General features: G+C 37.6%; 1 protein-coding gene across 1 annotated transcript in view; it reads right to left on the bottom strand.

The window, feature by feature from the left end:
* The window catches only part of Dmd (dystrophin), a 1772476-nt gene that overhangs the window by 140070 nt on the left and 1614106 nt on the right, over positions 1-18300 (bottom strand). Inside the window, exon 57 of the mRNA XM_052170230.1 lies at positions 10845-10906. Coding sequence (XP_052026190.1) covers positions 10845-10906 — 62 coding nt within the window. The remainder of the gene's footprint in view (positions 1-10844; positions 10907-18300) is intronic.

Here is an 18300-nt window from a genome sequence, read left to right as displayed (position 1 = left end):
GGAGGCTCTAACTTCATTCTGGAGAGACTCTCCTTAATTATTCAGATGCTAGTATGCTCAGGACATGGGTGACAAAGATAAGCAAGACTATGTTTTTTAAAGAAGTTTTCTGTTGTTTCCTTTTGTTTTTGTTTTGTATTTTTATATAGTAGGAAGAGTGTTGTATATTAAAAATATAACAAAAAAAGTAACAAAAATAACCAAAAACCCCAAAACAGTACGTAAAGCAAGCATTATAACCAAGTACATAAATGATCATTTGTGTCTGAGCTCTGCTGTGGACCAGTTTTTGGCTTTTGTTTTTAAATGCTTATCTCCTTTTTCCTTTTGTTAGATCAGTTTCCCTTCAACCCAGGATGCCTTTTTATATTACCTTATCTAAGTCAACTCAAACTCAGAAAGTCCTGCAAATGCTTTTTTATTTTCTCATTCTCTATGTACTGGCATAGATGATTGATTAGTTTATCATGCATGAAGAGCTCTTGCCCTTCAGTAATTTGTTTACTCATTTTCACATCTAGCACTTCCCTGCTCTACTCTTCATTAAGAGAAGTTGGCTTCCAGGTAACTATCTAACAGGAATCATGGGCTATCGGAGATAGAGGCTAGTCTATTTAGTTTTCCCTTCTGTGCTGTACTTCCACAAAACATACTTCAGTAGCTCTGTCTCCTGGCTGTAGCCTCCTGCAATAAGCCTCTGCAATAACCCTGCATCCAGATAAATGGTCCTGATGTCAGAATTCTGATGATACTACCTCTTGCCACTGTACCTCTGTCCTTGTGGCTTCTTAGTTCTAAGATCTTTGAGTAAGTAATTCCTCCCATGAAAATCTCTTTATTAAAAATAACTAGAGTGATTTTCATTTTCTGAGTTGACCTTGACTAGACATTGTCCAAGACAAAAAACATATCTAACATCAAAACCCTGAACAGCCAAGGCTTCTTTTGGTCTTATTCTATGTCTGTTGCTATTCCCCTGTCCATGCTCTTCCTCTAAAACTAACACCATCAGTTAATCAGTGGGCATTTATGCAATGGGTCAGGTTTTTTGTCATGATGTTGAGACATAGTGTTCCTATTTAGAGCAAGGTGCCCAAAAATTCATGATCCTCTTGCTTCAGCCAACCAAGTTCCAGGATTACAGATGTGAGCCACTTTGCCTGACTTCAATTTTTAAGACCACAAATGTAAAGGCAGGAACAGAGTTATGCATGGCGGTGGTGGCACACGCCTGTAATCCCAGCACTCTGGGAGGCAGAGGCAGGCAGATTTCTGAGTTCCAGGACAGCCTGGTTTACAGAATGAGTTCCAGGACAGCCAAGGCTATACAGAGAAACACTGTCTCTAAAAAAACCAAATCCAAAAAAAAAAAAAAAAAAAAAACAAAAAAAAAGAGTTATAAAGTTGCAGAAACATACCTACAATATCTCTGAGGTCATCTGCATTTGGTAAAAAGTTCTACTGTGAATTCTTGTCTGTTCTAAAAGTTGTCATTAATAGCAATTATAATTCCTTGAACAGTTCCCATATCACACATTTTACCATTCTGTGAATATTATCTTTAATCTCTGGAATTCTTCCTAAGGTATGAGTCCAGCTAATTGAGTTTCAGAATTATTAGTGGATTCTTCTTTGGCCATAGAAAACTTTTGGAATGACTAGAATTTAAATACACATCCTTCCAGTTTCAAAGGAAGTGAACTATTTTGCTGCTGCAAAACAGTGTACCTAAATCTAAACGGAATATGAACACAACAGTTTATTTTATACAGTAGATGAAAAACAAACTCAAAATTTAGATAGACTATATCAAGTTTAATTATAAAGAAGGGAAAAGCATTAAACTAAGCAGTGGAGTTGCCAACAATTAATCCCTGGCCCTCTTCCTATTAAAGGATGGTTTCTATATTTCCTCTTCTAAAATAATTGTTAAGGAGGGCTAGGAATGCCAAGTTCCCTTGTCTGAACTTGACTTAGTTGGCAAAACATGAAAACTCATCAGTAATCTTTTCCAGGTATTCTTGTTTTCCAGGTAACTACTCTGTCTTGCCCGAAGGTCACATGATTTGAGTCTAGGTTTATACTGTCAAAAATTAAATGCTCTTAGAATGTTGCTACTCAAAATGTAGCTCTCTACAAGGACAGAAATTAAAAATACATTATGCATATTTTACATCAAGTTTGTAGTGTCATGAGATACAAACTCAATAGGTTCATCTCATGGAACTAGGTACCTGAGTGATGCTATAATTGTGTGGTGAGTTACAGATGTCCTAGAGTGCTTGCTAGTCAGTTCAGTAGAACTACCTACAAGAACTATGATGCTGACAAGGATAAATACAAGCTGGAGAGATGGTTTACCAGGTAAAGGCATTTGGCTCCAAGTCTGATGACCTGAGTTTGATCCCTGGGATCCTGGGAGAATACTGACTCTCACAAGTTGTCTTCGGCCTGCACTATAGACAGCCAAACACAGATACACAAATAAATAAGATGTAATTAAAAAAAAATTTAAGGAACAGATAGGATTGTTACTGATCATTATCAGTTTGATAAGCACTACTCTATACAGGATCAGAAAGTGAAGTATATAATCGATTGTCTTTGCATTGAAATGAACACAGTACAAATATGCAAACATGTAAATCTATATGAGTACTTGTACCTATAGAGATGTGCATACAAGCACACATTCATATACAATATTTTTCTAAGTTACATAAGCTTCATTTTATTAGGGCAAAAGGACCTCTCTGAAATTATCCAAGTTAAGACTGTGGGGTGGCAAATTCAGAAACACTGTCTCAGACTATCACCAATTCAGAAATAAGCTAATGATTCATTCCCTATGTCATAAGAGTCTTTCCGAGTATTTTTAGGTCATTTTATTACCACCATAGAGGGGATGGACCTTAAAACTCAATATCTACTTTATGTGAGTGCTCTGACTGTTCTGAATCTCTTTTCAGCAAAATTGCTGTTCCCAAGAGACATAAAGGTAATCAGACTTGTGCCTTAAAAGAAAAGAAATATTGGAAATGTCTGCATAAGAGCAGACACGTTTTTAGATGCCCTTTCTCCATATGTGAGAAAATAATCTTCTGCAAACCCAGCTACAAGAAATTGTCCACATTTAGCATTTTTTTCTCAGCTGCAGGTGTAACCTTAATGCTTCTCTTACAAGGATCAACAAAATTCAAATTTGGTAGTTCTTTTAAGTTGTAAAACAGTCAAAGTCTAAGAAACATTCTTAGTGACTTTTCTTGGAATACAGGCTTTGAAAAATGCAAATTAGAACTATGTATACTCCTCAATTAGAAGCTTTAAACCAAGTCATCTGAACAAGAAAAATGCTCCAATAAAATTTTCCATTAAAATACCATAAATTTTGATTTTCGAAGTTACATTTCTATTCTGCAAATGGAAAAAATCAATTGTTCCCAATTAATGCTGAAGAGGCTGGTAAATTTTCTGTTTTTCTTTTTAAGCGGGATAGCAGAGGTAAAAGAAGACCATGTTAATATCTATATTCTGTTTTGCAAATCTGAGTGAATCTCCTATGCTAACTATGTCAGCTATGAAATAAAGTGTCATTTGGGATTCAATAGCTTAATTATGCTGATAAAGCAGTTTTATAAATCATACTACACAGAATGGATATTCCAGTGAGCTAGAAGACATAAAATATGTGTTCAGTACTTGATTCTTCAATCCATATGTCATTACAAATATGTCACATCACCTTGAGCTTCTGCTTGCCCAAGTCCAAAGAGAGTGGAAACAGTTACCCAGTCCTCTGGTGTGATAACATTATTTTCCAAATCAAAAGCAGGAGTACACTCAAGGGCTGCTAAGACCTGAGATCTGAAATTGAGAATGATAGAAAACCCAGACCATCTAAGTCATAGATGTGTACGGGTGAAACTAGGTTATTTCTGAAGACTCTTTATACACTAAATAGAGCCACACAAATCTAATTATAATTATTATAAATACTATTATCCTATTATCTCTATCTCCTAAGCTGGTGATGACAAAGTAATTGGAATTGGGGGTAGGACAACTGTATCCACAAGATCAAGCCTAATTCTATCAAGGAGTTAAGAGAAAAAACAAATATTTAGATAGCTGCCTATCATTCTGTATGGGAAACTAAGACCAAGAAAAAGTAAAAGAAGAACCTGGGGTCATGGGCAAGAAGGCACCTAGATCTAGACTTCCTTTCTAGTTTGAGGCATTTGAGTAGTAGAGAAACAAAAGGTGAGACTAGATGCCTTGTTTTACAACTTGAAGCTTCTCGGAGGTAATGGGCATAAAGATAAGGATGAGAATTCCTAAAACATTTATAAGTCTTAAGTTTTAAAAAATGATAGCTTTTTATTATTCAAGTGAATACCATGCTAGATCATGGGTTTCAAAACTTTAACAACAGATAAGACATGGTAGACCCTCCTAGAACTTGAAGAAAGGGAGAAAAAAACTCTTGGTTACAAAGGCATCAGTGAAGGGAAAAAATTGGAAAATCCTATCAGAACACTTAATGTAGCCTGTCTACATCTTAATAAAATGGAATGGTCAGTTAACTTTCTGAAGTGTTTCTCTTTGCCTGTTATATTTTTATCCAAGTCTTCTGTGTGTATACTATTATTCTGCAGAATTGATGGAATCATTAATGTAAAAACTACTAATTTGGAAAGGAACTATACAGGAGCACATAAAGATTTATTTTGAAATAAAGTACCATAAATAAGGTAGACTGAGATACATATTTTTTAAGAGACAAGTTTCCCTGTATAACCCTGGCCATTTTAGAACTCACTCTGTAGACCAGGTTGGCCTCTAACTCAGGGATCGGCCTGTCTATGCCTCCAGAGTCCTGGAATTAAAGGTTTGAGCCACCATAACAGGATTGTTAAAAAATATTTTTAAATGACGTACTATGAGAAATAGGAAGCTTTTTAAATACTTTCTTAAAAATTCAATGATAAACTTAAGGAAAATGCCAACTTTGAGAAAAGGACAGCTCTTTAATCATTTAATTGCACTGCATATAAATCAGTGAAATTATATTTCAAAATAACCTGCCAAGTATATTACCAGTGAACTCCCACTGATTTGTAAATGCGTTTGGGAGTCACACAGAGCTTTATAACAATCATCACATTAAATTTCTTAAAATGCTGATAGAAACATGAAAGCTACTTCATGGATAAAGCATACAACTACTTATAAGGAACAGGATGAACGGACTATTTTAGAGAAAAAAAGAAACAGATAAGACATTTTCCTTTTGTATATCTCAAAAACTACACTATTATTTTCACTATGACTATATTATTAATATGGGTACAGATAAAGAAATACTAAAAAAATAAAAATAACTGATGCCAATTTGTTCTTATTTATTTCTTTCTAGTGAAAATCTAAAAGAATGTATTTACAAAATTATTAAAGTTGTGTAAAATTTTTCTGGAATTACAAAGTCCTAATGACTTCCAAACAGTTATTGTAAACATTTAAATAACTACTTTTTAAAAGATTATTTTTATTTTATATAAAATAATGTTTTACACACACACACACACACACATATATATGTGTGTGCATATGTATGTGTGTGTGTGTCTACCACGTATGTACAGTGCCCTTAAAAGTCAGAAGAGAGCCGGGCAGTGGTGGCGCATGCCTGTAAATCCCAGCACTTGGGAGGCAGAGGCAGGCAGATTTCTGAGTTCGAGGCCAGCCTGGTCTACAGAGTGAGTTCCAGAACAGCCAGGGCTACACAGAGAAACCTTGTCTCAAAAAAACAAAACAAAACAAAAAAACTGAAAACAACAAAAAAAAAGTCAGAAGAGGTTGTCTGATTCCTGAAACTGGAGTTAACAGAAAGGTGTAAGCTGCCCTGTGGATCCTGGGAACCGAATCTGGTCCTCAGCCAAGAGTGACCAGTGTTCTTAATTGCTGCAATCTCTCTAGTCCTTCAAATTATTTGTTAAAACTATTTCAGATATAGGGGAGCCTGACAATATTTTTCATTGTGACTTGGAAATTTTTGTCTATATATAGAAAACCTAAAACCAAGGGGGGAATACTAATATTTCTAGCATTTGTGGAAAACCCATTCCTAAAGGCCATTTTATATATGTTAGGAGTAAAATAAAACTAGTCTTATATTTCTTTTAAATTAAGGGAAGTTTGTCTTGGGAGGGAATGAGGATTTAACTCAGTGGGAGAGTACCTCACTAGCATGTAAAAGGCCCTGGATAAATTCCCCAACACCTTACAAATAATGTTAGTGTGAGTGTGTGTGAGTGTGTGTGTGTGTGTGTGTGTGTGTGTGTGTGTGTGTGTGTGTGAAAATGCACATACACGCATGCACTAGGGGTACACAGCTCCTCAAGTATGCTAGGTAAGCACTTTACTGTTTGCTGTGCTGCATCCCTTTCTTGTTAAAATGTTTAAGCCTCCTTTTGTGTGTGTGCGACTGAATATACTTAGAGACTAGAATATATGATATAATCCTCTTGAGCTTAGAGTTACCTGACTAATTCTGTAAGAATCGGAGTGTTTAAACATGAATTACCAATATGTAAGGATACAAGGTATTTCTAAGTGTTGTGTATGTGTAGTGAACATGTATGTATATGTGCATATACGTGAACAGCTGCTTCAGCTTTTCTATTATGGATTTTCATTGTTTAAGGCATTATGGCGATAGGGACTCTAAAGAATGAGACAGACATATCAATGCTGAAATATATCTGTTAATTGTGTAAATAACATGTTCATTGTAGAGAATGAAGAGGAAAGATACAAAAGGAAATACCTAAAGTCTATTGAGTAGAGGTATCTAATATTAATATCTGAAGTAACATTTTACCTTTCATAATTGAATGCTCATGTGCTAGTTTCGAGCCCTTACAAAATGTATTTGACTCCCACTATCATGCTGCTTAGATCCAAAGAAGGGGAGATGACTGAACTCTTTTAATGATGACACAGAGAAATAGGTGCATGTTGAACAAATTAGAAAATGGAAGCTTCCTTAGAAGTGGGTTCATTTGGGCTGGAGAGATGGCTCAGTGGTTAAGAGCACTGGCTGTTCTTCCAGAGGTCCTGAGTTCATTTCCCAGCAACCACATGGTGCCTCACAACCATCTGTAATGGGATCTGATGTCCTCTTCTGGTGTGTCTGAAGACAGCTGCAGTGTATTCACATACATACAATTAAAAATAAATAAATAAATAGACAGATAAATAAATAAAATATGTTTAAAAAAAGAAGTGTGTCCATTTAGGAACATGTAACACTGGAAGATGTTTAGAATGGGAGTACATGGAGGGTAAAGACAGCCTTAGCCTTTTCAGTATGTCACTATAGACATACTCTATGTTCAGGCTCTATCAGTAGAGAAGGCTAGACATGGTCTAACCCGTGATACACCAGACCACACAATCACTCTTCCTTTCATTAACTGAGTACTTCTGAAGACTTTGAACCATTTTATCCAGTTCCAAGCAGCAACTTGGAACTAAAGGGATATCTCTTGAAGAAGAAAAAATAAAACCCAGTAAACAAAAAGTTAAAATCAAAGATTTCTTTCCAGTGTGTTCTTCTATTTCAAAGGCAGAACATTATAATCTGTTAGAAGAATAAGAGCAATGTTGGCATTAATTATATAAAACATCACCAGAGATGAAGGCATAACAAACGAAACTGATCATTCCATGGGTAGAGGAGAACCTATAGCCTAGGAATTTATTGTATCATTTTCAGAAACGCTATCATTTGTTCAAAACTATCATTTATGTAATTAACACATCCTTACATATAACTATAAAGTGTATGTATTTATAACAGGTATAATAATATACATGCCTATATAATATATAATATATGTGTGTATATATGTATATATATATATACACATACATATATAAGTATATATAAAAAACCAACATGTACAGACTTTAAGAACAAGAAACTTACAACTCACTACCACCTTGGGCAATTGTTAATATACTCCAAACATCTGTGCACTCCTGATGATTCCCTTTAAGTACCTGAATTCAATATTGTAAGAAATGTGTTAATACCACCCATCATGGGAGGTAAATTGCTAGCATGCAATGTAGGTAGGACAGAGATGTGTAGTCCCTCAATAAATGGAAGATGTTACTTGTTGAGCCACCATTCAGATAATGAAATACTTCATTGCAATAACAAGAACTACAAAATGACCTTGGAGATACTAGCTCTGAAAGCTGAAAAACAAACCTCAACCCTTAGGTCATTTGTAGGATGTTTGCTACTATGCTAGAAAGCAACAGAATTTCTTAGGGATTTAGAATAGAATACAGAGTTATATATCTGCATTTTATTATATGCAAATCACACCTCAATAAAGTTGATTTAATAAAAGAAAGCTTACAATACATATGATGCAAAATTCCCTGCAACCATAAAATGCCATTGCCTTCCAAACGAGGAATGATTAGTCCAAGGTTATAAGCTATATGCCAGATTATAAAATAAAATAAAAACTATTCAAACTACGAAGAAAACACTAAAATATTATTACACGTGTATATGGCTCTTATAAAAAATGAAAACATTTATGCAAAAATCTATATAATAAGTCTATAATTAGTTTGCCAATCATGTTTGTAATGTCTCATTACAGAATAAAAGTGATAGAAAAGAATGTATAATCACATGGAAATATGGTCACAGTGTTACTTTTACATAAAAAGTAGATTCTTAACAGTAGATCACTCATTTAAAAATATAGAAGTGTGTGTGTATTTGTTGTTTGATCGGGATCAAACAGCAGGCTTCAGAGGTAATATGGAAGTGTTGTACCACTAAGCTACATGTTGAGTCTGATGAACTTATTTTTAAAAAGAAATTTTGAAGGCACTAACTAGGAGGCTATTTCTAACAGTTAATTCTAAGAAGCAATTAATAAACGATTTGGGTTTTTTAAAGTTTATCTGGATTTTTAAACTTTAAAAGGCTAGCACATTAATTCTCTAATTTTTTCAAGTAAATTACAATAATACAACTGGAGATCATGGTAACTAGAGTTATAAGTAGGCTCTGTAAACTATATGTGACATTCAGATTTTCTACATGTGGTACAAAAAAATCCAAAATTAGAAGCTGAGATAATTTATGGGCCTGAAATATAATGCGTAAAGATTAACTGATCTTAATTGTATTTATTTTTTAATTTCTAAACATAGCTACACTGAAAGGACATAATATTACTTGAAATGTTTTGTATACATTCTGGCTAGGAGAATTTCAGCTGACTTTTTTTTTCTTGTCATGCTTTTTACTTGCATGTTCTAGACTTTCTGGAAGAAATTATTATCACTTATAATTTTTTTAAAAAAATTTTTTTTGAGACAGAGTCTCATTAACTAGTTCTGGCTGGCTTGGAGCTCACTATGTAGATAGGCTGGCTGGCTTTTAATACACAGAGATCGGCCTGCCTCCAAGTGCTAGGCTTAAAAGATATGCTCCACCAAGCCCAGCAAAAGCTCTTTTTCAAGGTTGTTTTGTTGTTTTATTTTGTAGCTAATGAGTCCTCCTGTATTTCTCAATGCCTCCACATCTGCAGTTCATCATCCAATGAGAATTATGTCAGGCAATTGATAGATGTGACTCTCCCCTGCCACACACATACAACCCTGCACGCCTATACAGTGTGTGTGTGAAAAAGTGTGTAAAAACACTCATGATTCCCATGGGCTTTATCACAGTCACTTCATTTTTGTAATTTGTAGGCTTTTGGTTTGCTTGATTTGTTTACTAAGACAAGAGGTTTCACTTTGTTGCCTCAGCTAGCCTAGAACATGCTGTGTAGACCGGGTTGGCCTCCAGCTCAGTTACCTGCTTATCTGCCTTCCAATTGCTGAAATAAAAGGTGTGTACCAACCACTATACCCAGGATACAGTACACATTAACTTTACACCTTATGTATTATTAGTTTATGATTTCAAATAAATTCAGACATAAAAGTACAGAATGTGTGATTGCTTAAGTAAAAAAAAAAAAAAAAAAAAAAAAAAAAAAAAAAAAAGCTAAAATCTAGCCACATCGAAAAATTCAGATTAATCCCTAAAACAATCCAAATTAGGGCTGAAGAGATATTTTAGCAGATAAAATCACTCCCTGCTCTTTCAGAGGACCCTGTTTTTATTCCCAGCACCCACATGCTTACAAATGTCTGTAACTCCCGTTTCAGAAGATCAGATGACTCCCTTCTGGTCTGTTCTAGTAACATGGTATACAGAGATATATTAAGGGAAAAACACCCATATATGCAAAATAAATAGTAATACAAAACATTTTAAAAATTCCAAATTATGAAAGGATAAAAACCTGTCCAGTTTTCATATAAACACCTGCAAATCAATGTAGAGAAAGCATCTAGGTGACCTGATTGGAGACCTGATAATCATCGGCATTCCGAGCACTGGAAAAGGGGCAGAAAATCATTTTACACAACATCTGTGCCTTAGCAAAAGTTATCCCTTGGGTTTCACAAGGAAGAAATCAACAAAAGAAACTTGAACAGTTCTCTTTATGGTGCAGCAAATAAAACCATATAGACCTTTAGATATACTAGATTTTCAAGAAGTGGTGAAATTGTCAAGCTTTTTTTTTTTTTTTTCAGACGAGAATGTCTGCCTGTCAACTGTAAAGAGAAGAGCGCAGCTGCTCACCCTTGAAGCAGTCTCCTGATATATTAACACAATAAATGGCTGGCATACTACATATCAGACTTCAAGTCAGCTGACATTTAACCTGAAGGAAACATAGCCAAGTCCTTACCTAAAGACTGGTAGAGCTCTGTCATTTTGGGATGGTCCCAACAAGTTGTTTGGGTCTCGTGGCTAAAACACAAAAGATAAAGAAAGACTTTAGAACCCACAATGATCAACAACAAAGAGAAATCTTTTAACTTCCCATTGCTACTTCAAAGGACTTTCACACAGTCCTTCTGTAACTGCAAGGTAAAAAGGCTCCTTTGTTTTCCAAGGGAAAAGCAATACTAACATGATTACTTCTAGAATTTGTTTCTTTTTCACACCCACACATTGAATCACTATTGTTTTTTGACAAAATTGACATTGACCTTGTTATATAATCAGTAATCAAAGGTCAGGATTGCTTCAGTTCTACACTGTAAAACATAGAGAAAGGAAAATGACAGTTGTCATTCAGCTGTCGGTTCCATAATTACAAATCACCTCGTTACTCCTATTTCCTTAGCCATTATTGTTCCATTATTCTTTCTTTTCCACAGCCAATCTTCATATTGGCAAACAGCTTAAGGCATATCCAGAACCCCACTAATATATCCCATTATCCTTCCTGCCTCCCACTACAGGTAGAATGTCTTTTAAACTCACTACTTTATACCCCACCCCACGTCTTCATACATTTAGACCTTAAACCTGAATGAACTAGTCACACTTCTCCATTTCTTAAAGTGTGGTGGCCTGCTATTAACTCCAGCCACAAAAGAAACAAAACACCTTTGTTCCTCATTCAATCACATGAATAAACCCAGGAGAGATAACTACATATACTTTTCCTTGCTTTGGCCCATCTACCTAAATCGCCATAGCATCATGTTTCCTGTTTTCAGAGATTACATGGAGAGCTTTTATAGAATAAAATGCAGCTTGGAACAATATTTCAGCATTCATATGCTGAACCTATTTATAATCTTTTAATGGGAAATGTGGGGACCTGGGAGGGGAGAAAGCTTAAAGAAGAGCATGTCAGTCAATGGGACCAGAAAGTACAGAAGCCCCCACACAAAGAAGAGGGATTTGGGGAAGCAATGATGTCAAATGGACTCAGCATAGGTTTTGAATTTTAAGGCTTTACATCCTGGAGGTAGTGTAATTTGATGCAAGTGTACTCACCTGGTAAAATGGCAAAAGATTAAGTGACATTGAGAACTGATGTATCTGAATTTATAGTCATTTTGCTATCATGTGGTCCCCAAGTTACCATCCATTACAATAAAGACGTGGAAGCTTAAGAGTGATACTTCTCAAAGAGCAAAAACTATACTCACCCTGTATTTAAAAAGAAGCCAAAAGGGGGAAACATTTCAAGTAGTTTGATAAATATAATCATAAATACCAGAGACTTACGAAAATTGGCAAAATGGCACCACTTCAAAGACCATCCTCCCTGTGATATTTCCAGTTCAGGAATTGAACTGGGAAGGCTACTAAAATCAGTTCGCAAGAAAATGTTCACTTGTAAATGGCTGTCTCACTCCCTTCCAAATTTGTTCATTTCTGTTTTGCTTTTCGGCAGAGAAAAATTCACATTTGAAGAGTGTCAATCAGGGTCATCAGCTGAGCGACAATCAGAGAATGACATAGAAGTCATGGGGAGTAAGAAGAGAAAGCAACTGCAGCCACTTTGGGAAGGTTTGGGAAAGACCATGACCAAGCTGGTTTATAATATAGAGAAGGGGTGGGCGAGACTGGTACTTTATATGCACAGCAAAAGGAGGCTGCAGCTTGCAGTTTCGTGGAAAAAGCATTGCTTGTTCTCAAGTGATTTGTAGCTCAAAAAGTGACTGTGCCTTCCAATTCCATAGACAAGGGCCCCATCCTGAATTCCAGCTTCCTCCCTTTCCAAAGCCTATATAGATGTGAGCACCAATAAGAGAAGGCGGGGGGGGGGGGTGAATAGACATGTCCACCCATATGGCTCTTACTAGACACACAGTGCAATAACAAAATCCCATCTCCAGGACATTGCGTCAACTATAACATCTTTAATGGATCTGCAGGAAACTGTTTGGCTAAACTGATAAACCTGGACAGGCAGCAGGGACACACAACCACTCTGAAAAGCATCCATCTGAAACTGATTCAAATAAGAGAATCAGAGCAATGAAATAAACTTGAAACGGAATCCTAAATAGAATGAGAAATGTCCATACAATTTCCAGTAGAATTCCACAGAAAGGCACCAGGAACTTAATGTAGTTTCCCATGCCCCAAGTCCAAAAGACAAAACAAAACACAGAAAGAAATCTCACATTTATCAATATACCAACATTTCTAGCCTTTTAATAGCAGCTACTGAGCAGATTAAAAATTATGACAGTTATTATAAATTATATTTTAATTCATTGGTTCTCAATAAAATCAGAGTTTCCACTGTGAGATAACAGAAGAAACTGCCAGCCTCCATTGCACCCTTTTCCCTGATTTGTTTGATATGTGTTATTCTCCCAATCATCTAGGATTCGAGGGTATCTGAATAAATGTGTAAAAGAACTACTCAAATAAATGCCTGAATCAACCTTCTTCTATCATCCTCCCTCCACACACACCTTTCCCTTCCAAGCAATACAAAGTAACCAAAAAAAGCAGACTTAGATTTCACCTTTGCAGTCTTAGCTTCACTTCCCTGCAAAGCAGCACTAAGAGAAGGAAGTGGAAAGAAAAGAAGAATAAAGGGTGTGCCTGATCTTCAAAATCAGAAAGATCATCTTTTCATCATTTAATACTAAGATGCTTGGCAACACAGTCGAATGAACATCAAATTGGAGGATAAGGACCAAATAGTCCACTTCACTCCAAGTGGGAATTTTGTACCTGGAGTGAAATCAAAGCCCTACAGGAGCACACTAAACCTCTTCCCTCAAAAGACATGAAGACAGCGAGAAACACAAATGTACCTAGCTCACATCTATATTCTGTCTTGAAGGGCACACTGATTGGAGGGGAGAGAGACGTGACCAGTTTGGATTTTACAATCACATTTGTTACTCTGTGACTGTCTCCAAAAAATAAAACTGAAAATTTTCACCTACTTGAATATGTACAGTTACTATAGAAAAATAGGCTGTGCACCTTACACATCAGGAGACACACTTTCTATATAGTTCTGCGTGCATCTTCGTTCAGCTTTCCTGAGAACAATGATGTTCAATATAGACCACAAGTCTTTACATATATTAACACTGACTACACAGACAATCCTGAAAACCTTCAAATCTTTAAAACATGTTATTGATTCTGGCCCCGCAGATTCCAAAGCCTGGCATCAGCTATACTTCTCTGAGTAATCTTCTAACTGAGGTCCACCCCCTCCTTTATGTGTGCAAACCACAAATAACCTCTCTTTTCTTGCTATTTGTTACTGTGATATAAATTAAAATAATAAATCACTGGCTGTGACAAAAGATCCTGACAACACCTACTTGTCAATAATCAGAAATTAAAGCATTACTATACTGAGCATGGGGTTGACCTAATTTCCTACTGCAGAATTTAAATTTCCTTTCACCTTTTTTAGTTTCAAGTAGTGTGCAAGGTTATTATAACTGCCTCAGAGCTGTTCCTGCTGTCAGTGCTAGAATAATCAGACTTACTGGAATTGCTTTTGTAGTTTCTTAAAAACAAACATTAGGCACATAAAAGTAGCAAATATCTAAAGCATTCACTGAGGAAATGGCACTTGCCTAATTAAAGGAAGATTTCTTTTGCAACCACTGTTATTTGGTACTGAAAATATATATTCTTTCCACTATTTCCCAAGGCTTAACTAATCACTATGCACCAATATAAAAAAAAAAAAGTAGCCTTCCCTTGTGTTTTACAGGGGATTAGGGTTTAGTTTCATATATGATCTGGAACACACACATACACAAACACATTCACACACGCAGACAGATTTCCATTTAATCTGGGGATCAGACTCTTTCTAGAGGAACCTTGGCATTTGCATGCTGAATTGTTGAACTTGGCTAGTACTGCTGGAACACTGGCAGGGTGGGGATGGGAAAATATATTTAGAAGTTTCTGCTACTGTGGGGAAGGGACTTCAGTGGCTATGTGTCAATCTAAGCATCAGCAATCCAATTCTTGTTCTGATGTCTTGCTCTCGGAGATAGTTAACATCTCATTCTGTTTGGGTGAACTCAGGGCAAAGATGATGGCCTTGGTGGCTGTTCCAGCTGTTACTTGTCCTCCCAGTTCTATTTGTTTTTCAAGGCTTACCTCCCACCCACCCTCAACTTTGGCCAAGGCAATTTTGTTTCAGGGTCATGTCCAATGCATGATCAAACAATGACGACTGAAAGCAATTCCACAGTGCTCAAGGGTCAGAAACCTTTCATATAGCCATGTTCTTTCCTGTGCCCCTCTCGCTTCTTTAAGACCAAGAGTATCCTCTCTGGGTTTGGAACAAGAAAATAAATATATCTAGGCAGGCACACACACACACACACACACACACACACACACACACACAGGGATGGGGTGACAAGGACAGACAGGGGGAGTTAACTCAGGAACCAGGAAGAACCTTTGCTAAAGAAAAGAATGTTGATTTCACTTAACGACTTTACTTTGACTTAAACCAGAAGATGGATTTCCTTCCCCCCTTGGGATTAAAGCGTTTTATAATTAATACTATAGCCCCCTTAGACAATTAAACCCCATTCAATTTAAGTTTCAAACTTAACTTCACATTTAACTGAGATAAGCAGTGTCTTGCCCTTTCCATTGTGCTCAGATTAGGAATCACAAACTTTGCTTAAGGACTAGCAGACACCAGGAGAACAGAGAAGGCACCCTGAAATGACTCCACACTGAACCTCAAAAGAAGCCCAATAAACAAATTAATAATAATAAAATAATAATAATAATAATACATAGAAAATGTCAAACCCTCAAGTCCCTCTTTCTTTTCTCAGTCAATTCCTCGACTTTCTAGGCTTTAATTGCTCGTGTTTTCTTTATTTCTCCAAGTCCTGCAGCATGGAACAAGCACAGGAGAAAACACAGCGAGGGAAATGTCAGTTGGAATCCTCGGAAGAAATCAGGCAGAAAGTTGACCTTTTGGCACTTAGCAGTGCAATGCAAGGTAGAACCGCGTGCGCCCCTTCTTCCTGCCAGGTCCAATGACGGTTTCAGGGGAACAACCCGACTGTCTCTTGTCCACACTGGGAGCCCCACAAAGGAGCAAAAAGCTTCCCCCCAGCCCGATCCCCGCAGGAGGAACCAGCTGTCCCTCTCTGGGCAAAGCGAGAAATCCTCTTTAGCTCTCAGAGCCCGTCCCAGCAGCCAGGAAGGAGCTGGCTGGCAAGCACTGGCGCCGGGGTGGAAGCCCTAGGGACGCACCTGCATAGGCTCCCAGGACAGGCGGGGAGACCTGCCTGGACGCTCCGGTTTAGCTGATACTAACCACCGCCAGCTACCACTGCCTCTGGTCCAAGTTTTGCCTTCCCTTGCCTGCTGCTCGTGCCACAAGTGCACGAATTGCGGGAATAAGAGGGGGTCCGGGGCTGCGATCCACTTACCCTTTGAGGTGTTCCCTCATGGTTGTAAAGGTTTCACAGGCAGTCAGGAGCCGGCGCTTAGAGCGGAGGAGTAAGCTAGCCCGAGCCACGGGGTTCCCAGAAAGTCAAGCGCCGCCGCCCAGGCTCGCAGCCGAAAGCACTGCGGAGGAGCCGCCGCTGGCTGGCGGGCTGGCGGGCGGGCGGGCCGGACAGGGAGGGGGAGCTGCGTGCAGACGGGGCGGGGCTGGGAAGGGCTCCTCCCCCACCTAAAGACCTGCGAACCTGGATCGCCAGGGACAGGGCAGTGAGCGCTTTCAAAGCAGAACAGAAAGAGGAAAAAAAAAAAATAAAAGGATAGAAAGAAAGACCGAAAGGAGTTGAAGCTAGACCCAGGAACCTGGAAGCCACATCCCTGCTTGCCATCATCCCCTTAAAAATCCTCTGGCAAGGCTACTTGTTGCCTAAATAAATGACCTAGGTGCAAATGACCTCATCGTAGATAATTAGCGTGTGGGCTTGGAGTTTTCTTTTTTAGAAAATGAAAGAAAAAAAAATAATCACACGAGAAAGTATTAAGCTCCCTTCTCTACCCCTGTCTTCCTCAACTGAAAATTAAAGAAGTAGGACAGGAAAACATAAAATTAAACTTATCCTAAGTTACCATGAATTTGTTTTATTTTATTTTATTTGAGACAGGATCTCTCACATAGCTCTGACTGTCCTAGAACTCACTAAGTAGACCAGACCAGGCTGGCCTTGAACTCATGTAGATCTACTTGTTTCTTCCTCCCCATTGCTAGGATCAAAGGTGTGCACCACAACACCCAGCTACTCTGGATTCTTAAGGAACAACCTTTGATGTTAGAGCCCTGATTCTTAAAACATCCTTTTCGAACTAACGGTTTCACCATCACCTGAAGACTTCTTAGAAAGGACCCCCCACCCCAAGAGTTTCAACTTGCATCTACCAAATCAAAAACTAAACACGTTAAAATTTAAGAGGCGCTGATAAAGACTCAGAGCACAGTGGCACCAGTGGTTTTATCTTGAGGTATTAGGGGAAAAAATCTGGAAGAATCTCTTTTTCCAGTATAGCACTGGATTTGAAAAGTAAGTAGGCCTTGAGGGCCTACCTAGTGTGACTCATATCAGAAGCTGTCATAGGGAGGTAGAGTTCAACTATATGCAACTCTTTTGAACTTGGAGATATTCCTGTTGGAAGAAAAACTTTATTAGCACAAGAATTGTCTACGCTCTCTACCTCATACTTTAGAATCCAAAGGGCTAGTCTTTCTAGTCTTTTCCTTTTTTTAATCTTTCAATCATTTTTTTATTCTTCTGCAGGATTCATCCCCTTAAGTCTACAGTTTATGTGTTTTCTTTTTCTTTTTTTTAAATCTCATCTTTTCTCCCCTCTACATTTATTGCTTAGATTGTTTAAGCCTAAAGGACCTGCAAACATCAATTTCCATTTATTGGTATGTTACAGCACAATAGAGGCAGAAATGGAGACTGTAAAGGGGGACTCAGCACCTTCTTCACTACTTTTGACAAACTAAATCAAAATGTAAATGTTATCACTAAAGATATGTGCCTGTAGGTAAGACTAGTGTTGCTATTTTCAAGCAAATATGTCATTTTTTGGCATTTGTCTTCAGCGACTCAGTCTGGTGCTTGCTAGGCTTTAGCAGTTTTGAGCTAGTGAAGCTGAAAAGGCAGCTGCTAGTGTGGCCCAAGGAGGACACGCGGAGACTTATTTTTGGGTGAGGATGTCCGTGGGCCTAAAAGGAGATTCCAAGTCTGCCTCTCTCTAGAGTGCAGGCATTAGTGGCCTTTGATGAGAAAGCAGTGGCTTCTACAGTAAATCAGTGAGAGTAATCATCATGTCGATGCTGGACAGCACTTAAATATTGTTTACTTCAAGGAGAAGATACAACCCCCCCACAACATGGACACTTGTAA

Source organism: Apodemus sylvaticus, chromosome X, assembly GCF_947179515.1.
Source record: "Apodemus sylvaticus chromosome X, mApoSyl1.1, whole genome shotgun sequence".
Taxonomy (NCBI): Eukaryota; Metazoa; Chordata; class Mammalia; order Rodentia; family Muridae; genus Apodemus; species Apodemus sylvaticus.
Note: the sequence above shows the minus strand (reverse complement) of the source record. Positions and strands in the feature narration are given on the sequence as shown.